Genomic DNA, 24,925 nt, shown 5'->3' with positions numbered 1-24,925 from the left:
AGCGTGGCGAGTGCGGCGTAGAGGGCTTGGGATTCCAGCGCTTGGAAGGGGGCCGCGGAGAGTCACGTCTTCCATGGTCGGCAGGGAAGACGCTCCAGGGCCTGGTGGGGAGGAGCTAGAGTTTTGCACCCCCAAGGCGCACCCCCCACCCCCATAACTACCCGGCCGCCTCGAGAGCACAGAACCCCACCCCCGGCCGCACGCCCCGCCCCCGGCACTCCCTGCGCCCCGCCTCCGAGGCTCCCCTTTCCCTCTCGCACCGGCCTTATAAAAGGGGGCGTCCCGGGGACAAGCCAAGCCCAAAGGGCTGGAGGCTGTGCTCCGAGGCTTCCTTGCGGCTTCTGCACGCGACTGAGTCTCCGCCAGGGCCCCCGCGTCTCCAGCCCTCGAATCTCGAGCCCCCGCGTCCGCCCCGCGCCTCCGCGTCCCCGAGTCCCCGAGTCCAGGCCACCCCCGGAAGGATGCGCCGTGCTCCGACGGCTTCGGCAGCCCTGATGCTGTGTGCGGCCACCGCCGGGCTGCTGAGCGCGCAGGGCCGCCCGGCGCCTCCTCCCGAGCCGCCGCGCTTCGCGTCCTGGGACGAGGTGAACGTGCTGGCGCACGGGCTCCTGCAGCTCGGCCACGGGCTGCGTGAGCACGTGGAGCGCACCCGGGGACAGCTGGGCGCGCTGGAGCGGCGTCTGGGCGCCTGCGGGGCAGCCTGCGGGGACTCTGGGAGGCCCGCCGCGCCCCCGCGCGCGCCCGAGGGTCTGGTTCCCAGTGGCGCAGCTGCCCCCGACAGCCTCCGCAGTCTGCAGGTACTGGTGCTCCTACTTCTCCCCTAAACAGTGTGGGCGGGACGGGGATGCATCCGGGGTTCCCTGGGAGGGAAAGCTGGAAGGAGGGACAAGTGCATCAGTGGAGAGGCTTGCCGTACAAGGCCGGGTCCTCCCCACTGTTTTCACGCTCTCCCAGACTCAGCTCAAGACTCAGAACAGCAGGATTGAGCAACTCTTCCACAAGGTAGCCCAGCAGCAGCGGCACCTGGAGAAGCAGCACATGAAAATACAGAATCTGCAAAGCCAGGTGCCTGGTGCTTGCCCGGGGTGGGGCAGGAGGTCGAAGCTCGACCTGTGGCTGTGGACTTAGAGCCAGGTTAAGCAGCGTGAGCCAGCCAGACCTGATATCCTCCTCCTGTCCTGTCCAGGTGGGCCTCCTGGCCGCCAAGCACCTGGGCCACGGGATGGCCAAGCCTGCCATGAAGAAGAGGCTACCCAAGATAGCGCAGCTCGTAGGCCCTGCTCACAACATCAGCCGCCTGCACAGTGAGTGTCCAGTCCTTTGCTGCCCTCTGGCAATCCCCTCCCCCCAACCACCGCACACACACTTGCCATTCCTGTTCCCCTCCTGGTCCGGTCCACCTTACTGGGAAGAAGAGAGACCCTGGCTCTGGGTTCCTGTGGGCTCATTTGTCTCTCCCGTGAAGGGCTGATGGGAGTACCTCCCACCTCATCCCTGCCCCTGAGCAGCTAGCCCACCCCATCCTTCTTCCTGGCAAGCCATTGGCTCTCCCCAAAGCCTCGCTGGCCACTAACTGGAGCAGGGCTTGGGCAAGAGGATCCAAGAGGAACTTGAGCTGCAGGAATGTGGGGAAGGGGGTGTTGCAGTGCAAGGACACCTTCCTGAAGGTTGGAACCTTCTCTGAGGGCACAATGGTGGACAAGAGGGTGCTAGCTAGGGATCTTGGAGTTCTGATTGGGTGAAGAGAGAGGGCTGCCTGGGAGGGGGGCTCTGAACTTGGGTGCCCCATGGTCTCTTGGAGTGTAGATCTAGGACGGGGGGTGAAGGCAGGGAACCCCCATCTCCCTGGCCAGACATACCACTCACTCTTGAATCTCTCACAAATCCAGGGCTCCTGACCCACACACCTGGTCCCTCACCTCTCTCTTGGTCCCAAAGTCCCTGATTATCCCCCTTCCCACTCCCCCATTCCTGAAGAGAATGGGCCTTTGCCACTGTCACACGTTCTGGGTCCTTTATTGTGCATCCCAGATTGCCCCAAATCTCCCGCAGCATGTCTCTGTGTGTCTGACACAGGCTCCTAGCTCCTGGTGTCTCTGTTCCCCCCACTAAGTTCAGGGCTCCAGATGCGGTTGGCTTCCCCATAGTCCCCCTACCCCATCACCCCAGCCTGGCATCAGTGGTCATGTGCAGCCAACTGGGTGAGAGTTCGGATTCCCTCCTTCACACCAGAGGCTGGTTGCTGGTTGTCAGCCCTCTGGTCTTAGGGCTCCTCCTCCCTCCCTCCCCCCACTTCCCTCCCCCACTCCTCCTCCGTGCCAGCCAGTAAGGGTCCAGTGCACCCTCCCAAGCCTCCCCCCTGGGATGAGGGGTCTTGGAACAGGCCAGCAGGCATGGGTCTGGGCTGGGGGATGTGAGGGTGGGGGGTGCGTGGGTTTGGGGACTCCCAGACTCGGGGCCTAGCCCTGCCAAGTAGGGGAAGGTTCAGAGCTGGAGAGACAAACAGCTGGTGTTAATGGAAGCCACATTGGTGGTTTGGCCGGGTGCCGTCCAGATTGGAAGAGAGGAAAGTAGGGGAAAGGGGAGCTGCTCCAGGGGCCGGAAAATGTCTCCAGTCGCTCTGGGCCCACTCCCAGCCCCCCAGCTGCCCCCCCTCGCCCCAGTATGGACTTCCCTTCCCTGGGGCAACCTTTCCCCTACTTTCCTGGCTGGGCTGGGGGCGGGGACTTCCCCAGCCTCTGGACCTGCCCAAGCCATCTCTCCCTCCTCCCCTCCTTCTTTTCCTCCTTGGTTCATCAATCCTTCCCCTCCTGGGACCCAGGGGGGGCCTCTGTCCCTGCAAGCCCCATCCAGGCCCTCGGCATCCCCTGCCTGACAAAGCAGAGCCACTTCTGCTCAGCTTCCCCCCACCTTCCCCACTCTGGCCCAGCTTCTCACTCACTCATTCCTCCAGTCTTTATTAAACACCTGCTGTGGGCCAGGATCAGCCTGGGCACTGGTGCCAGACTGTGGGCAAAGAGCCACTCTGTCCCTGGCCCCAAGGAATCCTTATTCAGTGGCAGAGAGACCACCAGATGACCCCCCAGTGTTGGGAGCGGGAAGTCCTCCGTGCTCCTTTTGGGAGGCTGGCCTGGTCTGGGAGTGAAAGAAGGTATCCCTTCCAGAAGCTGGGATCTTTAGAATGAGGCAACAAAGGTCTGAGGGAGGAGGGTCCTGGGCAGCATGACTGGCATGTGCCAAGTCCCTGTGGCAGGAGCGTGCGTGGCGCAGGGAAGGCTGTGTGGCTGGAGGTGGGAGTGCGGTGTGGGAGGATGGTGGATGGCACAGGGGCCATCCAGGAGGGGGCCCTGGTGAACCCAGGATTGCCCCCTCATGTTCCTGTCACCCACTGCCCAGCCCCTAACATGCCTGTTTCCTGAGAACCCTCCTGCCTCAATCTCCCCGCCCTTCTCTTTTTCTGCCCTTCAGGGCTGCCCAGGGACTGCCAAGAGCTGTTTGACGATGGAGAGAGGCAAAGTGGACTGTTCCAGATCCAGCCTCAGGGGTCCCCGCCTTTCCTGGTGAACTGCAAGATGACCTCAGGTAGGATTTGCTGGCCCCCTGGGGAGCCCTGCATCATGCATGGGCCTTGTCCTCTTCTATCAAATGCAGCTCCGCACCACCACACGTGGTTGAGCCAGGTTCCGTGGGCCCAGAGATCTCTAGATTTCTGCTGCCCCTTCCCTCCCTGCTGGGTCCTCGGGACAATGATCTAGGCTGAGCCCCTTGCCCACTGGCCAGCCCACCTTTGACCACCTTCCTCCAGTCCTGCTGGGATGAATGAGAGGAACATTGCCCTCTTCGGATCTGGAGGCAGTTTGGGGTTTGGGAGTCAGATGAGGAGTCCAGGTCCCCTGCAAGAAGGGTCCTCCTGACGACATTGCACCTCTCTGGGCAGATGGAGGCTGGACTGTAATTCAGAGGCGCCGGGATGGCTCTGTGGACTTTAACCAGCCCTGGGAAGCCTACAAGGCTGGCTTTGGAGACCCTCAAGGTGGGTGTTTCCAGTGGGGCCAGAGGCATTGGGGGAAGGAGGGGGCTTGGAGATGGGTCTGTCTCACTGATTGGCCTCTCCCCGGTAGGTGAGTTCTGGCTGGGCTTGGAGAAGGTGCACCGCATCCTGGGGGACCGTGGCAGCCGCCTCGCTGTGCAGCTGCAGGACTGGGAGGGCAATGCCGAGTCATTGCAGTTCCCTGTCCACCTGGGCGGTGAGGACACGGCCTATAGCCTACAGCTCACAGCTCCCGTGGCCAATGAACTGGGGGCCACCACTGCTGCGCCCAGTGGCCTCTCCCTGCCCTTCTCCACTTGGGATCAGGACCACGACCTCCGTGGGGACAAGAACTGTGCCAAGAGCCTCTCTGGTGAGCAAGCTCTGTCCCTTCCCTCCCTTGCACCACAAGGGCAAGACCTCCCCTGCCCGCCTTTCTGCATCCCTGTCCGCCTTCAAGGCCAAATTCCATCTCTTCTCTGCCTCCTTTTCTCCTTACTTGCTGTGTGCCTTTGGGCAACTGACTTACCCTCTCCCACCTTCAGTTTGCCTGTCTTTAAAATGGGTGTAAGCACAGTGCCCACTCCATAGGATTATTTCGAGATGACATTTGTGCTGTAGGGGCTGGCATGTGGCAAAGCCACCAAGATAAACCCTGTTTTGTTCTAATGAAATCCGAGGCAGAGCCTAGGCCCTGTGAAGTGAAGTCTATGAGGTTGCTTTTTGGTGGGTCAAAACTGATGGAAAACCAGTAATTCATTTGGGCCAGTCTAATATAAATTGATGAACCAGAGGATGATCATATCAAGTCTTTAATAAAAGTCGCCATGTGCCAGGTACAGAGAAGGAATGTGCCACAGTCACAGACGTGAAAGCTGTAGTTACTGGGAGGGGAGGGGGCCCAGAGCCCCTGAGACTCCTTTGTCACAGCCCGGGGTTCTTCAGGACGCAGTGTGACAATCACTAGAAACATCTTCCCCTCTAAAGTTTGTAAAGTCCGACACCTCGCCTCCTTCCCATCCCAGTCCCAGCGGAGGCACAGGGACCCCAGCCTGACCAGGTTCTGTTTTTTCCGACCCCGGCAGGTGGCTGGTGGTTTGGCACCTGCAGCCATTCCAACCTCAACGGCCAGTACTTCCGTTCCGTCCCACCCCAGCGGCAGCAGCGTAAGAAGGGCATCTTCTGGAAGACCTGGCGGGGCCGTTACTACCCACTGCAGGCCACCACAATGCTGATCCAGCCCACAGAGACTGAAGCAGCCTCCTAGCCTCCTCCCTGGGGCCTGGTCCCAGGCTCGTAGAGGACAGTGACTCTGACTCTGGCCCAGCATGTGGCCACTCCCGGCCTCGGCAGGGGCTCAAAACATATGAATAGCTGTTGACACACTCGCAAGAAGGGTGGGATTGACTGAGAAGGGGCATGAGGCAGCTTTCTCCAGTGATGGTGATGTTCTGAACCTTGATAGAGGTGGGTTACTCCTCCATATGCCAAACAGGGGCCATCTGGAGCCTCATGGACAGAGAAGACGCTCACAACTGGAGATGCCCCCCTTTCCGAGTGGGGGGCTGCAGGTGATGGCCTCTGAGGACAGAGCTGCAGGGCACAGACTCCTGGAAGCGTGAGACTGAGAGGCGTTGAGACCCACTCCTTGCCCGCCTGAGGTGTCGGGGACAGAGAGGGACCATTTGGGGGCAGCCAGGCCAGCCCTCGATGGCGGATTCAGTCACATTGACTGGCTGGGGGACCAGGGCTCCCGTGGGCCCCCAGTACCCTCACAGTGCTCTGGTGTGTGGGTGCTGTGGGATGAGCCGGCGCCAGTGGTGTCCGGGAGGAGCTTGCAGAATCCTTGCAATAAAAGCAACCTCAGAACATTTCATTCTTCTTTGTTCTTCAGTTTGTTTTTAAAAGAGTGGGCAGTTTCAAAGTCCACAGAAATATGTTCCCAGGGTGGAGGGTGAACACTCCCAGATCTTTTGAGGACAACACTGGTTAGTCCTACCACCTGACAACTGATTTTAATTTCCTTCATGATTTCACAATGTGTGTCTCAATTTTTATTTTCAAAAAACTGAAACCCTCATTCAATCCTTCTGGAAGCAGATAATGGAGACAATGAGAACCCTTCTTGATCATACTTACACACATGAATCACAGTGAACTTTTTAGCATCCGGACATCTCATAGAAATATAATGTGCGTCACATGTTTAATTTTATTTTATTTTTCTAATAGTCACATTAAACAAAAAGGAAAAATAAATATACACACACCAAAAAAGTTAAAAAAAGTCAGGGCGCTTGGGTGGCTCAGTGGGTAAAGCATCTGCCTTCGGCTCAGGTTATGATCCTGAGGGTCCTGGGATTGATCCCTGAGTCAGGCTCCTAGCTCAGTAGGGAGTCTGCTTCTCCCTCTCCCTCTGCCCCTCCCCCTGCTTGTGCTCTCTCTCTCTGTCAAATAAATGAATAAAATCTTAAAAAAAAAAAAAAAAGGTAAAAAGAGGGGCACCTGGGTGGCTCAGTCAGTTAAGGGTCAGACTCTTGATTTCAGCTCAGGTTATGATCTCAGGGTTGTAAAATCGAGCCCCACAGTGGGCCAAGCTGGGCATGGAGCCTGCCTAAAAGATTCTTTCTCTCTCTCTGCCCCTCCCTCCATCCCTCTCCAAAAAAAATAAAAGAAACATATGAAAAGAATTTTAGAAATGTATTTTTATCGGGGTGGCTCAGTAGCTCAGTTGGTTGAGCACCTGGCTCTTGAGTTCAGCTCAGGTCATAATCTCAGGGTCATGGGATTGAGCCCCTTGTTGGTTCCACGCTGAGCATGGTGCCTGCTTGGGGTTCTCTCTATCCCTCTCCCTCTGCCCTCCCCATCCCCCCACATGCTTGTTCTCTTTCTCTCTCTTTCTCTTGCTCAAAAAATAAATAAATAAAATAAATGTATTTTTATCAAACCCAGTATAACCAAAATATTACCATTTCAACATGTGAGTGACATACAGGTTATTAATGTATTAATGCAGGATATTAATATTAGTATTATATTAAAGCATATACACTGCTTTTTTTGTACTAAGTCTTTGGAACCCAGTGTTTGTTTTATGCTTAGGGCACATCTCAATTGGGACTGTCCATATTTCTTTTTCTTTTTTAACATTTTTTTAAAGATTTTATTTATTTGTCAGAGAGCATGAGCAGGGGGAGTGGCAGGGAGAGAGAGAAGCAGGCTCCCCACTGAGCAGGGAGTCCAATGCAGGACTCGGTCCCAGGACCCTGGGATCATGACCGGAGAGGAAGGCAGACGCTTAATGGACCAAGCCACCCAGGCGCCCCAGGACGGGCCATATTTCATGAGCTCAATAACCACAGGGGGTGATGACCACCGTACTGGACAGCCAACTCTAGTATATACATTCATGCAGTGTTTTGGGTAAATTCTTCACATTTTAACCACATCTGCATAAGTTATCCTTTAAGTTGGACATGAAAATATATCTATAAATTCAACTAATATTTACTGAGCTCCTACCACATCCCAAGCCGTTGTACTAAGTGCTTGGCATACTCTAGTGAACAAAAAGATTCCTACCCTCCCCTCACCAAGCTTACCTTCAAAGTCCCTCCTTATCACAGATATGTTGGCTTATAATTGATGGTCCAAAATGAGGCCATCACTTCGGGTGGGGGAAAAACATGAATAGCTGTTGACACACTCGCAAGAAGGGTGGGATTGACTGAGAAGGGGCATGAGGCAGCTTTCTCCAGTGATGGTGATGTTCTGAACCTTGATAGAGGTGGGTTACTCCTCCATATGCCTTTGTCTCTGTAAATGCACACTTAAGATTTGTATTTCATTGTATGTAAATTTCACCTTAGAAGGAAAAAAAGAAAAGAGCCATAAACAAATATTGAACTCTGGTTAATGATATGCATGCTGAAGTGTTTAGAGGGGAAGTAGACTGATGTCTTCAACTTTATTTTTTCCAGCTATATTGAGATACAACGGACATATGACATTGTGTCAGTTTAAGGTGTACGATGTGTTGATTTGATACATGTATATATTGTGAAATGGTTACCCCCATAGTGTTAGCTGTCACTTCCATCACATCACAGTTATTTCTTTTCTGTGGTGAGAACATTTAATCTCTATTCTTTTAGCAACTTTCAAGTACTAACTATAATCACCATGCTATATGCTAGATTCCTCCAAATTTTCAACTTTCTTTGAAATTCATCAAAGCGTTGGGTGGGTGGCTAGAGAGATGGATATGTGATAAAATAAAATGTTAATAGTGAAATCTAGATATTTTCTATAAAATTCTTTTCATTTTTCTAAATGTTAAAAAAAATTTCAGAATAAAATGGCAAGAAAAATTCTAGCCAGATCCTGTTGCCTTCTGAAGGCTCTCAGTCAGAGCTCTGTATAGAAAGGGAGATGGGGGGGCACCCAGGTGGCAGAGTCGGTCAAGCATCCAACTCTTGGTTTTGGCTCAGATGGTGATCTCGGGGTGGTGAGATCGAGCCCTACTTTGGGCTCTGCACTCAGTATGGAGGAGTCTGCTTAAGTCTCTCTCTTTCTCCCTCTGCCCCTTCCCCTCCCTGCTCTCTCTCTCTCTCAAATAAATAAATCTTTTTTCAAAAAATGAGGGGTGCTTGGGTGGCTCAGTTGGTTGAGCATCTGCCTTCGGCTCAGGTCATGACCACAGGTTCCTGGATTGGGCCCCGCGTCAGACTCCCTGCTCAGTGGTGAGTCTGCTTCTCCCTCTGCCTCTCCCCCTGGCTCATGCTCCCCCCCTACCCCCATGTCATATAATTAAATAAAATCTTTTTAAAAATTAAAAAACGAAAGGGAGATGAGGGAGAGAAAACTGTTCAAGAGGTATGAGCAAGGGGCACCTGGGTGGCTCAGTCGGTAAAGCGTCTGCCTTCGGCTCAGGTTATGGTCCCGGGGTCCTGGGATTGAGCCCCACATCAGGCTCCCTGCTCCGCGGGAGGCCTGCCTCTCCCTCTCCCACTCCCCCTGCTTGTGTTCCCTCTCTCGCTGTGTCTCTCTCTGTCATACAAATAAATAAAATCTTTAAAAAAAAAGAGGTATGGGCAAGAAAGAGTAAGTCTCTCTCCTTGGTAATAAAATACGTCAGAAATGGGACAAGGGTACAACTTTCTCAGCATGTGGTTCAGTGCTATTTAATGCACTGCCTAAAATTACCACTCATATCATGTGGTCTGGAATAATATGATGCCTTGTCTCCAGGACACATGTTTGGGAAAAACAACATCTGCGTGTGCCCTGGGTCCCAGCTGCTGTTTTAATAGGAAAACCTATCTTTCCAATATGCTTTTTAAGTGTTCTTAGGGAAGTGGTGGGGGCCTCCTTTGCTAGAGGAAAAGTCTGTGCTTTTCTGGTCCTGTGGCTCTTCCTGGTTGGTGCTGGGGACACAGTAACTTCGCTGGGGCCCTGGCTGAGTATGGGTGATGAACTCCTCAGCCAGAGGCCAGACTGGATTCTCCAGAATCCTTGTTTGGGGGTATCCTATCCCAGGCAGGCTTGCAGAGTCTCCCTTGAGCCCACTGTGGCTGGAACTGGTGGGAAGTGCTGCCTATGGAGGTTGGGGCAGTAGGGGGTTCCCTCACCTCTGCCCTCTTGATCCTCAAACTCTGTCAAGAGAGCTTATCTCCCCAACCCTGTCGCATCTCCTGTCATCACAGCCTCTCCCATCCCGGGGAACAACACAAAGAATAACCACTAGGGCTGGGAACCAAACGAGAGCCAGGATGTGAATCCAGACCCACCCAACTCTGGAGTCGGAGTCTTCAACCACATCATTCTCCCGGTTGACTAGAGATAGTCTGTTAAAGCTCTGTGGCTTCAGTTTCTGCATCTGGAAAATGGGGGGGTGGGGAGCCTCTGGTATCCCACCCTCCCATCCCTACCCCTTTCTGTTCTCCTGGTGCTGTGAGGAGTTCATGTGGCAGTAAATGAAAAGCACTCCAAACAGTGTCTGGCTCATAGCACACAATAAAAACATTAGTCAACATTACTAATATTACTATGAACTATCCTGGAGAAAAGGCTTCAGGGTGGAGGTGGCTTTTGAGTCAGTTTTCAAAGAAGACCGGGGGGGGGGGGGGGCATTCCAGGAAGAGCACACAGTGAGAGCGCTTGTGACCTTGGCAGGAAGTAAAGCTCACTGGGGAACCATTTAATAGCCCCACCTGGCTGCAGCATTTGGGCAGGAAGCTAGGATGGTGAACTGGGAGTTGGGGGAGAGGGCATTTGTAAGGGAATGTGCAAGGCTTCAAGCCAACTGCCTGGGAGTGTGCTGACAAGGCCCTGGAGGGTCCACTCTGGTCTGGCTTCCAGTCTTGCTTTTTTCAACTTGTCCAATCTCTTGGCTCCTGGACCCCACTCTCCAGCCACCATGGCTACCCGGCTGTTCAGATCCATCAGAGTCTCTCTCACTTGCTGTTGTGTCCCCCTGAAATGCTGTTCCCACCACCTCCTCCCCTCCCCCAAACAGTGCAAATGCCACCTCCCCCAGGATGCCTTCCCTGGGTCCCTAGCTAAGGAGCGCCACCATCATCACATAATCCAAGTTATTCCCCTCACTGCTCACTTCCCATTCTGAAATTATCTTGTGCAGATTGTTTACTGGCTTCTTGTGTGCCTGACCCCATTAGATGCCAGGTGTGAGGGCTTGGACTTTGTCTTATTCAATGCTGCATCCCCAGCACCTAGAGCACTGCCTGGTACTTAGTAGGTGCTCAGTAAATGTTTACAAAGGAAGAACTGAAAGATTTTTGAACAGGTGAGCGGGACAATCTGACTTATGTTTTAAAAGCCTCCTCTGGGGCTCCTGGCTGGCTCAGTCGGTGGAGCGTGTGACTCTTGATCTCGGGGTGGTGAGTTTGAGTCTCATGTTGGGCATAGAGTTTACCTAAAAAAAAAAAAAAAAGACTCCTCTGACTGCAGACTGTGTGGGGTGAGGGCAGAGCAGGGAGATCTGGGGATAGACAACAGCTCAGGTCCAGGGAGTGATGATGGGGCCAGGACTGAGATGGTGGCAGTGGTGGGGGTGAGAAGTGGTCAGAAATTGAGAAGGGAGGAGGAAAACAGTAAGACAACTGAGGGAAAGGAGGCAGGAAGAAGCAGGGGACTAAAGGATGAGGAGAGAGGAATCCATGACCTTTGGCTGTGAGCTGAGCAGGAGAGGAGGATTGAGGTGCGGGGTGGCGTGGGGGACACGGAGTCACAGGAGGAGTGGATATGGGAAAAGAGGCCAAATTAGTGTCTGGGATGCCTGTTGGACAATGCAGGGATGAGGTCCACGAGGCAATGATAATAATTATAATTATAGTAAAATAACTGCCACAGAGCTCTCTGGTTACATTATTCGTCACTCATCAAATATTTACTGAACACTGGGGACACAGCACCAGCAGAGACAGACAAGAGTCCTTGCCTTCACGGGGCTGATAATCTGTTGGCAGCGGACTAGAGAAATTAATGGATCAAGAAATACATATATATATATATATATATATATATATATATATATATATATAATTAGCTCTACGCCCAAATGGGGCCCGAACCCCTGAGATAAGGGTCGCATACTCCACCGACTGAGCCAGGCAGGCGCCCCCAGAAATACAGTCTAATATCAGGTAGTGGTAAATCCTCCGGGGGAGGAAGGTGGAATATAACAGGGCAAGGGGATAGAGAAGGGGAGATCACGTTGGAGAGAGTCTGACGTCCAGGAAGGACTTTATAAATATTTGTTAAAGCCTCAATGACAGAAAGTGGATGGTTGATTTAGTATGTCTTTAGGTCTCGAGATGATCTAGTTATCTTCCAAAGATTCCACAAAGTGAGTTTCTCCCGTCATGTAGCGGAGGAAACTGAGGTAGTGGGGTACCTTAACGACTCACAAATACAGCGATGGAAATCCAACAAAGAACCGAGAGGGAACCCCCAGGTGGGAGAAAACAAAAAACAAAAACCCGCTCAGAGGCCCGGAAACGGTCATTTACTGGGGAGGGCAGAAGGAGGCGGGGTTGGGGGGGAAGCAGAGCCGCGCGCATTGACCTATGACGTCATCGGGACGTTAGCTAGCGTAACATCACCTGGACGTAGCCCCATTTCCCTTCCCGGACAGGTCCTCTGGTACTCCCGGACCGTCTGAATCAAGCCTCTCATTGGTTACTCGTTCCATCAATCTGTTTCATTCTTACAGTCTTCCGCCCCGCCTTCGAGAGCCCACCTCTGATAGGCTGATGCAGCCGTCACTTCAGAAAGGTCCGCATTCCTTCCGCCTTTCTCCAGGAGACCGAAGGCGAGGAGGGTGGATCCCAGGAGGCGCCCACCCTTGAGGCTCTGCTTCTGCCTGTGATTGGCTGCCCTGGGTGCCGGTCGCTACGCCACCCACCTCTGATTGGTCATCCAGCCGCCGCTCTCCGCGGCGCCGGCTCCGCCCCCGTCGGGTGTTTGTGGTGGGGCTGCGGAGTCGCCGATCCCGCCGGAAGCGCCAGGACAATGGGGACCAGGGACGACGAGTACGACTATCTATTCAAAGGTGCGGTCTGTGGGACAGAGACGGGCGAGCGCACGGCGACAAGGCGGCGGGCAGGCGGGTTGAGGCTGCGCTCCAGGCCGCTAGGCCCAGGCCGGAGTCCGGGACTTGGGGCCCAGCGGGTTAGGCAGCGGGGAAGGCCGGGGCAGTTTGGGCTCGGTCAGCTTTGGGCTGGAGTGCGCGGCCGTGCGGAGCGGGCGTCCCAGAGAGGCCTGGGGGCCCTGGATGCGCCGAGGCGGGGCCGGGGCCCGGAGGGGGTGGGGCCCCAAGCGGTGGGAGAGGCCGTTAGGGGCGGGGCCTCCGGGGGCGGGGCCTCCCCAGCATTTGGCGGGCCGGCTGGGTGGAAAGCTCCATTCGTGGTGGGGGCGGGGCCATCAGAGGCGGGGCTAGGGCGTAGAGGGCGTGTCCAAGAAATGGGCTGGCTCTGGGCAGGTGGGGGTGATTCTCTCACGGAGTGGGAGGAGCCGGTCCTGATTGGCGGCGTCATGTCTGGGGGTGGTGCCTGGGAAGGCAGAGGACGCGAGGGGATGAGGCGTGTGGGGGGAGACCTTGGATTTGGGACCCTGGATTGGGGTGCTGACCCAGAATTGCGTGGAAGGGGCGCCTGGCGGGGGGACTGTGTGTGCTGGACCCAGGCTTGGTGGTTAACAGTAACCACCAGTTATTATCTTTGAACTCTTAGAACTCTTAATAGAACCACCAAAGTACCTGCCCTTCTCTAAGCACTTCACTAATTCATTGGAATGCTCACCCCAACCCTGTGAGGTCGTCGATAGTATCCAGCCTCTCTCTGTGGACCTGGAAACTGAGACCCAGAGAGACAGGGCACATTTGAAAAGTGTTGGAGCGGGATTTGAACCCAGGTCAGCTCTGGGCTTTACCACCTAAGGAGTATATGTGGGACTAAGCCTGTTAGACCACCTCCCCCAACACATGGGCACCGATGGGCTGGCCTTCGGCCAACCTGCTAGAGGATCGTCCCTGCCCAAGGGACAGAGGGTTCTAGGAGCCAGAAGTGCGGCCGTGGCAGGTCAGACAGCCACTGCCGGCCTAGCTCCCTCGCCCTGCCGCTCAAGCTGGGGAGACTCCCTCCACATCGCTGGGGGTGTGGACTGACCTAAGTCCCTGGCTTTAGGGGTGCCTGGCTGGCTCAGTCTAGCATGCAACGCTTGATCTGTGGGTTGTAAGTTCGAGCCCCACTTTGGGTGTAGAGATTACTTAAAAACAAAATCTTAAAAAAAAAGAAAAAAGAGTCACTGGCTTCACAGTGCCTTCTGTGCCAACCTGGGCTTTGGCCAGGCCCGGGGCCGTCTGTTTTGAGCTCCCTGGCTGACAATGGTGGCCCTTGATAGCTAACCCCGGGCCCGCATGAAGCACCTTTGTCCTGCTGCCTGCCGTGTGAGGGTCTGCCTCCCACACCAGCGGTTGACATCGTCCCCTCGTTGGGGAAGCCTGGCTATCTCTGGGAGTGCGGTCCGTGTCCGTCACTGACCGTTGTGTCTGTGTTATCATCCCACACATTGGGGCCGGAAGCCTGGGGACCTTGGGGATGTGGAGAGCGGGGTGGAGCACTCCCTACCTAGGATATCCATGTGGTGAAAGGCTTCTGGGCTGGGGGAGTGCCCACACAGAGGCCCAGAGTTGTCACGTGGCACCGTGGGCCCCGGGGAGCTGTGTGCAGGCTCATAAGTCACTGGCAGGTGAAGCCGTGTGGTCAGCAGGTATCAGGCCAAGGTCCTGGTGCCGACTTGCCCTGGGGTCTCACGTTAGAGGCAGGGGAAGCTCTTCTGTCAGTCCCCCAAAGGGACTGGCCACCGGTGGACGGGACTCCATCCTGCTGTGGCTGGGGCCCTGAGGCCTCTGCTCCCCAGGTCCTGGTTGCAGGGCAGGGGGTCTTAACCCCAGTCGTCAACCTCCAAGCTTCTGGGGCCATTGCCCACTTGTTATTTTCAGCCGCTTGCTGTTATAAATAACCCAGCTCGAGTGTTTGCACTAGTCATCTTTTGCCCTTTGGGTTATTTCCTTGAAGTATGTTCCCAGAAGTCCAGTTACTGGGTCAGGGGCAATGGAGCGACTGTGTGCTTCCCGGGACTCATCTCCAGAGTCCTCTTCCTGGAAGCCCAGATCTGGCTTCGGCGGCAACTGGCACAGGGCGGGGGTATGGGTGGGGGCTGCCTGCCCCGCTGCCCTCCCCCCTCAGCCTACTTTTCTGAGTCATTCAGGGTTAGGAGTAAAAGTTGAACCCACAAGGTCAGTATTTCCCAAACCGCGGGCATCCGAGACCTCACGTTCACACGTGTGTCTTGTTGGAGGTCTCCCTATTATCTCTGCATATTTCTCTTGAAATCCACTCCGTTTTTCACTCCAGCAGGAGAAGGAAACTGTGTGGGTCTGGCACATACTCCTTACCTCGAGGCTCCCCAGCCCCATCACCTAGTCTGAGGGGCCCTTCAGGAGGGGAGGGGCAGTGATCATCATGCCCCCAACCCTGTGCTCAGCCTCCCCCAGGCTTTAGTCACCTTCTGGCCCCTCCTTTGGCACGGAGGCGCCACACTTCTCACTTGGGACGCTGACTGCCCCCTGCTTAGCCCTCCCGCCACTGCCTTGGTTGGTTTGGCCGCCACATCACACGGTGGCTCCCCTGACCTCCCAAGACCAAGGCCAGCAGATCCCCCTGGGTGTTTTCCCCACGTGCTGTTTATTTTCCTCACTGCGCTTTCCCCCTTCCCCCAGGAGTAAGGTTGTTTATTTGTACCTAATGATAGATCCTTGTGTTCAGCCTGCTAACATTTTATCCTGACAGCTATGGGCCATTTTCCCAACCTGCAGATCAGCCCCTGGGGGCTGCCCTGATCTCTCTTGGCTTGGACCAGGCTGCGGGATCCACAGTGGGAGCAGCTATGTCCCCAAGGGCCACCAAGGACTTCCTGGAGCCCCCCAGCCACTCACCTGGCCTCTGAGGATGTGGGTTGAAGTGGGAAGCTGCTGTGGTAGCCCAGGACCTTGTTCCCTGGGCTTTGTCCACCCCTGTGCCATCCATGAGTCCTTTTGGGAAAGGGGGTGAGGAGAGAGTAGCAGCCAGCGCCCAGGGAACAGGCTAGCCCCATGCTCGCCCTCCTCTGCTGAGTGCTCCTGAGGTAGCCTCCTTGCTCTCCAGCCTGGGCAGGGCCCCCACCAGACCCCCCGGTAAGGACCCGAGCATGCCATCTTCCCCCATTGGCCCATGGTGGCCTTGTCTGTGCCCTGGCTTTGGGCCCCGATCTGTCCTCCGCTCTGATTCCCCGGGATATAACTGTGGCAGGATTGCCCTCAAGTGCCAGTCTCTGGGGCCTGGGATGGTCAGGGCTGGCTTCCTGGGGTTGGGGGGGAAGCAGGGGCCTGCTCTGCCTGGAGTAGGGGAGCCAGCACCCCCCCCCAAACGGCCACAGTCTACCTGAGTGTCAGCGTGCGGGCCCCAGGGGTGCCACACTGTCATGAGGCAGGTCGGAGGACCCAGGGCTTCAAGAGGTGCCAGCTCTTTGTTTTTGCCAACTGGGCTTGCCTGCTCTGCCAGCCAAGTGGCATGTCCGGGGGGGCCGTTTCCCAGCCAGTGATGCCACCGACTTCTGTGGAAATTCTAGGGGCTGTGTCCTCAAGGGCCCTTTATTTCCCCAAGACAACAGATCACTTGTGCCTTGGACAATGCTGTTCTCATTCCTAGCCCTCACATGGGGCCAGCCTGGCCACTGCCCCACTGGCCACCTCCCTGCATCAGGCACCATGGGCCAGGGGCGGGCCGGCAGTTCATCTGTGCAGTGGCTGGGGGCTCTCATCTTGCTCTGGCCTCCGCTTTCTCACTGGGTGACCCTGGGCCAGGAACTTGGTCACTCCGGGCCGAGTGGCCCCCAGCTGCACAAGGGGAAGGATAATACGAACATTTGCTCCTGGGATGGCCCTGAGAACGCAATCACAAAGCCTTCAGGGCTGGGCCTGGCCCGAGGTGCTGAGGAGATTGTTGGCTCGGCCAGGGCAGAGTTGAGGGGGCCAAGGCTGGCAAGGGAGGGAGGGGATGGGGGTGGCCATACAGGGCAGAGCCCAGAAGGGACCCTCCTGCTCATTTCCTGTTCCATTCCCGAGGGCATACGCATTGTGAGCCAGCCTCTCCAGCCTTGGCCAGGTCCCAGTGGCCACGTGGGAAGGAGGTGAGGGGTTGGGGGTGTGCGTGGTGGGCTCCACAGCGTGGGTGAGAGCCACAGGCCCTTGTCCATCTCCACCTCTTCCACCTTCTCCGAGGTCGGCTCGCAGTCTTCCGTTGGGCACCTACATTGTCAAGAGAACACCTGCCTTGTTATCCCAGGTCATGGAGGCCAGGTCACATGGTGGTTTGAGGGGAGAGGAGAGGCCTGACTTGAGGGGTTTTGAAGGATGAGCAGGAGTTTACCCACTACTCCGAGGGTCAGGATGCCCCAGATGGTGGGAGAGGAGGAGGCTGGACCCAGATCCCTGAGCTTAGCTCTGGATGCAGGAGACGTGGGTTCAGATCCTGACAAACCACTTTCCAGCCAGGTGGCCCTGGGCAAGTCACTGTCTGGTGAGCAGGGTTGGGAGGTAGGAGCAGGCCTGCAAACAGGCATGCGCTCACAGTGCCTTGGGCTCGGCATTCTCCTGCTTCCTCTTGTAAAGGTTACATGAGACTTGTGTGAGGTGGTGCACATCGAGGGCTTTCTTAGGACAGACTCATTAAACATTCTTCTTGTTCTTAGTCTTCTGGGGGCTGCCTTACCTGCCCTTTCCTCTTCTGTGGCCTGAGGATGGTAACCTGGGTGGGGGGAGCTGTGGAGGAAAGGCAGGCGGGGAGGGGAGTGGGCTTTTAAGAGGATGGCAGCGAGGGCCTGCCTCCTCGATCGAGTGGCATCTGAGGGACCACACCGAGGAGGGGAGGGCAGATGGCAGGCAGGTACCCGGGCAAGAATGTCCAGGCAAAGTGCAGCGTGGCCCTGTCTAGCTTCGAGTTCCAGTGAGGAGGCCCCTGTGGCTGGAGCAGAGTGGGCGAGGGGGAGAGAGGGAGGGCAGGGAGGGCATGGGGCAGGTGGTGCAAGGCTCTGTGGGCCGCTGGGAGGGTTTGGACTTTTACCTCTGGGAGGTGGGAGCCCTGGAGGGCTGTGGGCAGAGCGGCGGTGGGAGCCACTCAGGTGCTCACGGGCGCCCTCTGGTGGCCTCCAGGAGAACAGCCTGGTGGTTGGCTACGAGAGTAACCACAAGGACCCCAGGAGAGGTGCCGGCGGTATGGCCCCAGGTGGGGCAGTGAAGGTGGTCAGAAGCCGTGGGAACTTGGCCATGCACATATACAACTTTCCATCGAGGAAAAACTTAACTGGGGCTCTGGGTGACCAAACCTACAGCCCCCGTGGCTTTCCACTGGACAGACCCACCCTTGGGTGCCAGAGCCCAAGGTCCACACGTGGGGGTCCATGTGGTTTCTGCCTGGGGTGTCTGGTCAGACAGCCGTGTGTTGTTTCTTCTCCGCCGCACATATTCCCACGCGTACACGGGCAGCTCACACACTGTGCAGACACAGACGTGAGACTCCAGTGTGCGCTGGGTCTAAGGACAGCATCTTGGGCTCACACTCTTCCTGGACCAGCTCTCGTGGCCCTACCACAGAGCCTGGGGCACCTTGGCCCCTAGAGGCAGTGCTTCTCTGGCTGGGGCAGAGGGATGCAGGGAGAGACTGGAGGGGCCTGCCCTGCCCTGCTCAGGAGGACTCTGTGCTCTGGATGTCTCTGCAGGAAGGGCTGACTCTGGGGGCGTCGGGGTGGCAGGCTCTGTGCCTTTGCAGATGCATCTAGAGGGCACATTCCTGTTCCGCATGAGCCAGCTCTGACGATGCCGGGGCTGAATGTGGGTTTGCTTGCGGCAACCCTCCATGAGGAAGGAGCGGGTGGGCGTGGGGGGGAGGCTTCTCATTTCCTGTGACTTAGAGCTCCAGAGACAGACCCTTGTAGGTAAGAACCTAGCAATAACTGTTCCCTGCCTGCCTTAGCATGCTAGATGCTACTGGAGTTCTGATCCTGCCTTTTCTCCTCGAGTCCCCCTTCTGCAGAAAAGGCAGCCCAGAGAGGTTAAATGACTCGCCCAAGGTGGCCCAGCCCTGAAGCCTTCTTGGCCTCTAGGCTGCAGGGGAGGTTCAGGGGTTGATAGATCCCCACTCTGCCTGCCCGCCGGGATGTCTGGGTGCGTACATCGGCACTGGGGCAGCCCTGCTCTGAAGGACCAGAGACAGCGGGGTGTTGCACTGTCCACAGCGGCTGTGTTTCCGGAAGCCCTGAGCCTGTGCTTGCTTCTGCACCAGCAGATGTGGAGCCTCGGGCTCCAGGACAGCCCCGCTGCTCTGATGTTGGCTTTCAAGTTTGTGCAGCACCCAGGGTGCCGCTGGTGGTCCTGCAGGTGGGCATGGGTGCTGTATGGGCCTTGGCTTGGGGAGGCCGGCCTGCCGAGTCTCACCTGTCTCCCTCCTGCCCCCAAAGTGGTGCTCATTGGGGACTCGGGCGTGGGGAAGAGCAACCTGCTATCACGCTTCACCCGCAACGAGTTCAACCTGGAGAGCAAGAGCACCATCGGCGTGGAGTTTGCCACCCGCAGCATCCAGGTGGACGGCAAGACCATCAAGGCGCAGATCTGGGACACTGCCGGCCAGGAGCGCTACCGTGCCATCACCTCCGCGTGAGTGACGGGGCCGGGGCGATGCAGGAAGCCATGCATGTGGGGCCGCTGGGCCCAGAAGGGTGGGCAGGAGGTGGGCAGGCTCGGTGGGCAGCAGCTCCTCGGCCCAGGATGGAGGGACAGGACCTCCAGGAGCTATGGGACCGTTGGGAAGACCAGTGCCCAGTCCTGGCCATGCTGTGACCCTAGGGTAGACATGTCCTACGGTTCCTCTGAGCCCTGGAGTCCCTGTCCCTTAAGGCACTGTGGTTTCACCGACGCTGGCTGCACCGTGAGGGTTGTTACCCTGGACTGGGCCCCTCTGCCCGCTCCCCAGCCCTGCCTGCTCGCCTGCCCTGCCTGTCTTCCCTCAGCTTCCCTCTGCGCTTCAGCTCAGACCCTGTCCCACCCTCGCCCTGTCCTCCCACATAGGCCTGGCATCCCTTGCCTCCCTGTGGGCCCCCGCTACCAGGACCCACTGGGGCTGCCTCTCCCTAGACCCTCCCAGCATCCCGCCACTTCCAGTCAGTCACTTGTGCCCTCGGGACTCCCTCCACTGAGGCCTGGTCACCTTCTCATGTCCCTAATCCCTCGGGGTGGGTGGGTGTCTGTCAGTTGCCTTGGTGGTCAGACTGGCCAAGCCATGGTGGGCATCGGGGCTTTTGCCCAGCAGCAGCCCTTTCCTTCTTCCCTTTTGTGACTGACCCCGTGAGGGTCTGCTGACCCCAGGTCCCAAGCTCCTTGCTCTGGCCCCGTAGTCCTGAGCTGAACCCGGGGAGCAGAGCCAGAACTTGGGGACACACACCCCACCCTCGAGGCCGCAGTGGCCACCCCTCGGGCAGGCTCTGTGCCCCCTGCACCGTGTGTGGGGGCCGAGGAGCTGCTACCCACCGAGCCTGGGAAGCCCCTGTGGGTAGCTCACGCACTGCGCCCATAGGTACTACCGCGGCGCCGTGGGCGCGCTGCTCGTGTATGACATCGCCAAGCACCTGACCTACGAGAACGTGGAGCGCTGGCTGAAGGAGCTGCGGGACCACGCCGACAGCAACATCGTCATCATGCTGGTGGGCAACAAGAGTGACCTGCGCCACCTGCGGGCCGTGCCCACTGACGAGGCTCGTGCCTTTGCAGGTGAGTTGTGCCGGGCCGGAGCAGGTGTGGCTGGGGGGGTGGGGCGTGTGGGTGTCACACGGGGCTGCCTGCCCGGGCCTCCCCCGGGGGCCACATTCCTGAAAGTGGGACTGTGACTGAGGCATCGGAGAACCATCTGGAAGGCAGGCCCCTGCCAGCTTCCCCTTCCTGAGGTGTGGGCATTTCAGTCCTGTCTCTTTGGCTCCCACCATTCATTTCTTGGCCAGGAAAGCGGGCAAGGAAGCAGGGTCCCTGGGAGGATGCAGGGTAGCCCTCCCCCCCACCCCCACTGCTCACCTGGGCGATACTCTTTTTGTTCCAGAGAAGAACAACTTGTCTTTCATTGAGACCTCAGCCTTGGATTCCACCAACGTCGAGGAAGCTTTCAAGAACATCCTCACAGGTGGTCACTGGGCCTGGCTGGGGCCGTGGTAACCCCAACATGCCCACTGTGGGTGGGCCTGGGAAGGGCACCAGCCACCCCGGTTGCCTGCTCCAGAACACAGTCCCTGAAGCTTTATTCTTGAAACCCGAAAGCCGGTCTGGACATGAGGACAGACATGGCGTGCTTCCTGGGATCAGGCCGGATCCTGAGGACATAGAGACCCCCTCTGCCGTGGCCCCACCCGAGAACAGCCAGCTGGGTCAGCCGCGGGGCCATAGGGCCCCTGGGCTCCTGGGCTCCTGGGCGTTTATTCTGAGGAGGAGGGGCCTCTGATCTTACAGGAGAAGAGGCGGGGCTGGGGGGGGTAGCTCTGTGACCAGACACGGGTCCCGCCCTCGCTGAGCACCCAGCCAGCACTTGGTGACCGGGTGGGAGCCTCCAGGAGCCCAGCCCCTGCTGTCATTCCCCCCGACATGATGGGGGGGACACACGGGGCACAGAGGGGGGCCTTTGAGAGGGGTCTTGGGCTCAGAGGACACTGAGGTCCAGATGGGTCACCCCGCATTCCCCCACCTGCAGAGATCTACCGCATCGTGTCACAGAAGCAGATCGCAGACCGCGCAGCCCACGATGAGTCCCCCGGCAACAACGTGGTGGACATCAGCGTGCCGCCCACCACCGACGGACAGAAACCCAACAAGCTGCAGTGCTGCCAGAACCTGTGAGCGCCCTGCGCCCCGCCCGCGCGCGCGTGCGCGTGCGCGTCCTCGGCCTCCGCCCGCCCCGCCCCGCACCGCGCTGCGCTCCCCTGCCCCGCCCTCTCCGCCCCTCCCATCGAGCTCCGCATGGCTGGCTGCGGCCCCGGAAGAACAGGAGTCGTCGAGTGGCAACTGCTGTCCCCGCTCGAGGAAAGCCAGGCGCCCGGCTCGCCGCGCCTGCTCTTGGGTCCCAGTGTGCATCTCGGCGGGCCAGGGAGGGTGGCAGGCTGCACGGGGCCGGCCGGAGGCGAGGAGGAGGGGCGCGCCCAGCGGGCTTCTCCAGTTTTCCACGGCAGACTCCAGGGAGCGACGGCCTCCCTCCGTCTGTGGCCAGTTGGCCCCACTGACCCCCCTCCCCCCCAAGGCCCCACCCAGAACCCCCTTCCGAGCTGCTGCTCGAAGAGCAAGGCGCCTGGGGGCCGGGGCAGGCGGACACTCTGGGCTCCCGGCCCCCTTGCCCCCCCACGCACAGCCGGCACCGCACACGCCTTCGACCTCTCCCGTGCGTGCGCGACCAGCTCCTGCCTGTAGATTTGTGCTGGGAGAAGACCCCGATCCCCCGTCACCCTCCTTTTGCACGCAGCGCGCTCTCCAGCCCCTTCCTGGGCCCCTCTCTGTCTTGTCTCCCGTCTGGTCAGGAACCTGTTTGCAAGTGAAGCAATATCTCCGTGTTTTGTATATACAACCGCTCTTGTAGCCTTTGGTTTTTTTGTTATTGTAGAGAAACACAGATTCTTTATACACTTTGTAAGATTGACGCCAAACCCCAGCTCTCGACCTCTTATTCTCCCTGTGGCCCCCGCACTGTTGCCCCGATGCCTCATTTCTTCCGCCCGTTACTAAAATGTATAATCCGACTTCCTGTACAGAAACCTGCCGCTGCGCCTTTGTCTTCATTCTCTCCGCCAGGCGGCCACGGCTGGGCCAGGGCTTCGCGAGGCACACGTCCCGCTGCGGGCTGCGTCGGCCCGGCTCAGCCCCGCAGGGAGCTAGAAGAGCAGGGCCAAGCGCCACCCGGGACAGTGCGGAGGCCCACGAGCTGACCACGGGGGCCTTGGCCTGCGGGGGAGGGGTGGGTGCCCTCTCCAAGCTGCCCCTGTGGCTGGGGGATGTACTCTACTTCTTCTCGGCCCGGGAGCTGAGGGTGCCTCCTAGCAGGGGCTGACCTGTGCCCGCTGCTCCCCATTCCCAGCCCTGGGGTTGGACTGTCCTCGCTTCCGTCTGCTGCCCACGGCCTCCGCCTCCCCTGGGGTCTCGTCAAGGACACGCAAGAGGGACTCGACCAGGGGATGTTGGTGATACGGGCGCCACCCCAGCTCTCCCCATCCCAGGCTGCCCTTTAAGGAGGGCCCAGTGGGAGGACGCTGGTGCCAGAGGGGAGGCAGGCGGCCTGGAGTTCCTCTGCCTCTCCCCAGGATCCAGCTTCTCCCCTGGCCTGAGGGCCATTTGCCACTATGGTGGAAGTGTTGCTATCCCCCTCGCCTCCCACCCCCATCCCTGCCCTGACCATGTGACCCAGTAACTCCTGTCTCACCTGAGTGCCTGCAGCTGTTCTAGAAGCTCTACCCTCTGGCTGAAGCCACTTATGCCCTTGACCCCTTGAAGAGCCACCAGAGACGGGGGTCTGCTTCTCCCAATGCCAGGCTTTGGCCGCTCTGCCTGGAGAGCTGGGCAAACCCAGGCAGTCTTTCCAGAAGGGCCCTGAGCCACAGGGGGCTGTTCCCATAGGGGAGTTGGAGTGAGGCAGGGTGTGTGCTCCAGGCCAGGGGGCGTCCTGAGCCAAGGCCAGCAACAGGACAGCGGCAGATGTGGTGGGGCCACAAACACTCCAGGGACCATTCACTCAGACCCTGGGGGTGCCGAATCTGGATTTGGGCAAGGTGGGCGTGGGGAGGTCAGAGGGTGGGCAGAGGCTTCAGGCAGGCTGGGTGAAGTAATGAGGCACCCTGGAAGGTTTCAGGTAGTCCAAAGATCAGATCTTTCCTGAGCCTCCATGGACTGGCCGGGCCCGAGGCACATACCAGGGAACGAGACTGAGATGACATTGTCCCCTTGGGGGTTCCAGTCCAGCGATGCTGTTTCAGTTACTCTGATTTCAGTGATGTAGTAAGCCCAGCATGTACACTCGGTGCCAGGCACTGTTCTTAAGTCTTTTTTTTTTTTTTTTAATGGTGATAAAATACACAACATTAAATTGGCCATCTTGACCACTTTTCTGTGTACAGCTCAGTGGCATTAAGTATATTCAGTGTTGAGCAACCATGCCCACCGTCCGTCTCCAGAACTCTTCATCTTGCAAAACTGAGACTCTGTCCCCGTGAAGCACCATCTCCCCACCCCCTGCCCCATCCCAGGCTCCCACCATCTACTTCCTGTCTGTGAATTTGACTCCTCTAGGGACCTATAAGTGGAATCCTACAGTATTTGTTCTTTTGTGACTGGCTTATTTCACTTAGTATAATGTCTTCAAGGTTCATCCACGTTGTAGCAGGTGTTAGAAGTTCCTTTTTAATAAAAGGCTGAATGATCGTCCATTGTATGGATAGTCCACTTCTTGTTTATCCATTCATCCATCGATGGATATTTGGGTCGCTTCCACTTGCTGGCCATTGTGGATCATGCTGCTGTGAACACGGGTGTGCAGATAGAGGTGTTCGGGTCCCTGCTTTCAGTTCTTCTGGGTAGATAGCCAGAGATGGAATCGCTGGGTTCTAGGGTGACTCTGTGTTTAATTTTTCCACAAACTGTGTTAACCTAAATAAATTATGTCATTTAAAAGTGGAGAGAGGGGCGCCTGGGTGGCTCAGTTGGTTAAGCGTCTGCCTTCGGCTCAGGTCATGATCTCAGGGTCCCAAGTTGGGCTCCCTACTCAGCGAGGAGTCTGCTTCTCTCTCTCCCACTGCTCCTCCCCCTGCCACTTGTGTTCTCTCTCTCTCTCTCAAATAAATAAAATCTTTTTTTTGTTTTTGTTTTTTTTAAAGATTTCATTTATTTTTTTTTTTTTAAGATTTTATTTATTTATTTGACAGAGAGACAGCGAGAGAGGGAACACAAGCAGGGGGAGTGGGAGAGGGAGAAGCAGGCTTCCCACCGAGCAGGGAGCCCGATGCAGGGCTCGATCCCAGGACCCTAGGATCATGACCTGAGCCGAAGGCAGCCTCCTAACAACTGAGCCACCCAGGTGCCCCTCAAATAAATAAAATATTTAAAAAATAAATAAAAGTGGAGGGCGCCTGGGTGGCTCAGTCGGTTAAGCGACTGCCTTCAGCTCAGGTCATGATCCTGGAGTCCCGGGATCGAGTCCCACATCGGGCTCCCTGCTCAGCCGGGGAGTCTGCTTCTCCCTCTGACCCTCCTCCCTCTCGTGCTCT

At 57.2% G+C, this 24,925-nt stretch overlaps 2 protein-coding genes across 2 annotated transcripts; both read left to right on the top strand.

Moving 5' to 3' along the window:
- Positions 1-251: 251 nt before the first annotated feature.
- On the top strand, positions 252-6,346 carry ANGPTL4 (angiopoietin like 4). Its single transcript, XM_032394630.1, has 7 exons — positions 252-797; positions 955-1,065; positions 1,187-1,304; positions 3,469-3,582; positions 3,938-4,033; positions 4,122-4,403; positions 5,116-6,346. Exons 1-7 carry the CDS (start codon positions 462-464, stop codon positions 5,295-5,297), a joined length of 1,239 nt encoding a protein of 412 aa, XP_032250521.1. The 5' UTR covers positions 252-461; the 3' UTR covers positions 5,298-6,346.
- Positions 6,347-12,355: 6,009 nt separating this feature from the next.
- On the top strand, positions 12,356-24,104 carry RAB11B (RAB11B, member RAS oncogene family). The gene is made up of 5 exons (XM_032394791.1): positions 12,356-12,602; positions 19,106-19,301; positions 20,218-20,411; positions 20,734-20,814; positions 21,376-24,104. Exons 1-5 carry the CDS (start codon positions 12,563-12,565, stop codon positions 21,519-21,521), a joined length of 657 nt encoding a protein of 218 aa, XP_032250682.1. The 5' UTR covers positions 12,356-12,562; the 3' UTR covers positions 21,522-24,104.
- The last annotated feature ends 821 nt before the right edge of the window (positions 24,105-24,925 follow it).

Source organism: Phoca vitulina, unplaced genomic scaffold (genome assembly GCF_004348235.1).
Source record: "Phoca vitulina isolate PV1807 unplaced genomic scaffold, GSC_HSeal_1.0 scaffold81, whole genome shotgun sequence".
Taxonomy (NCBI): domain Eukaryota; kingdom Metazoa; phylum Chordata; class Mammalia; order Carnivora; family Phocidae; genus Phoca; species Phoca vitulina.
The sequence above is the reverse complement of the archived record's forward strand: the minus strand, read 5'-3'. Positions and strand labels throughout refer to the sequence as shown.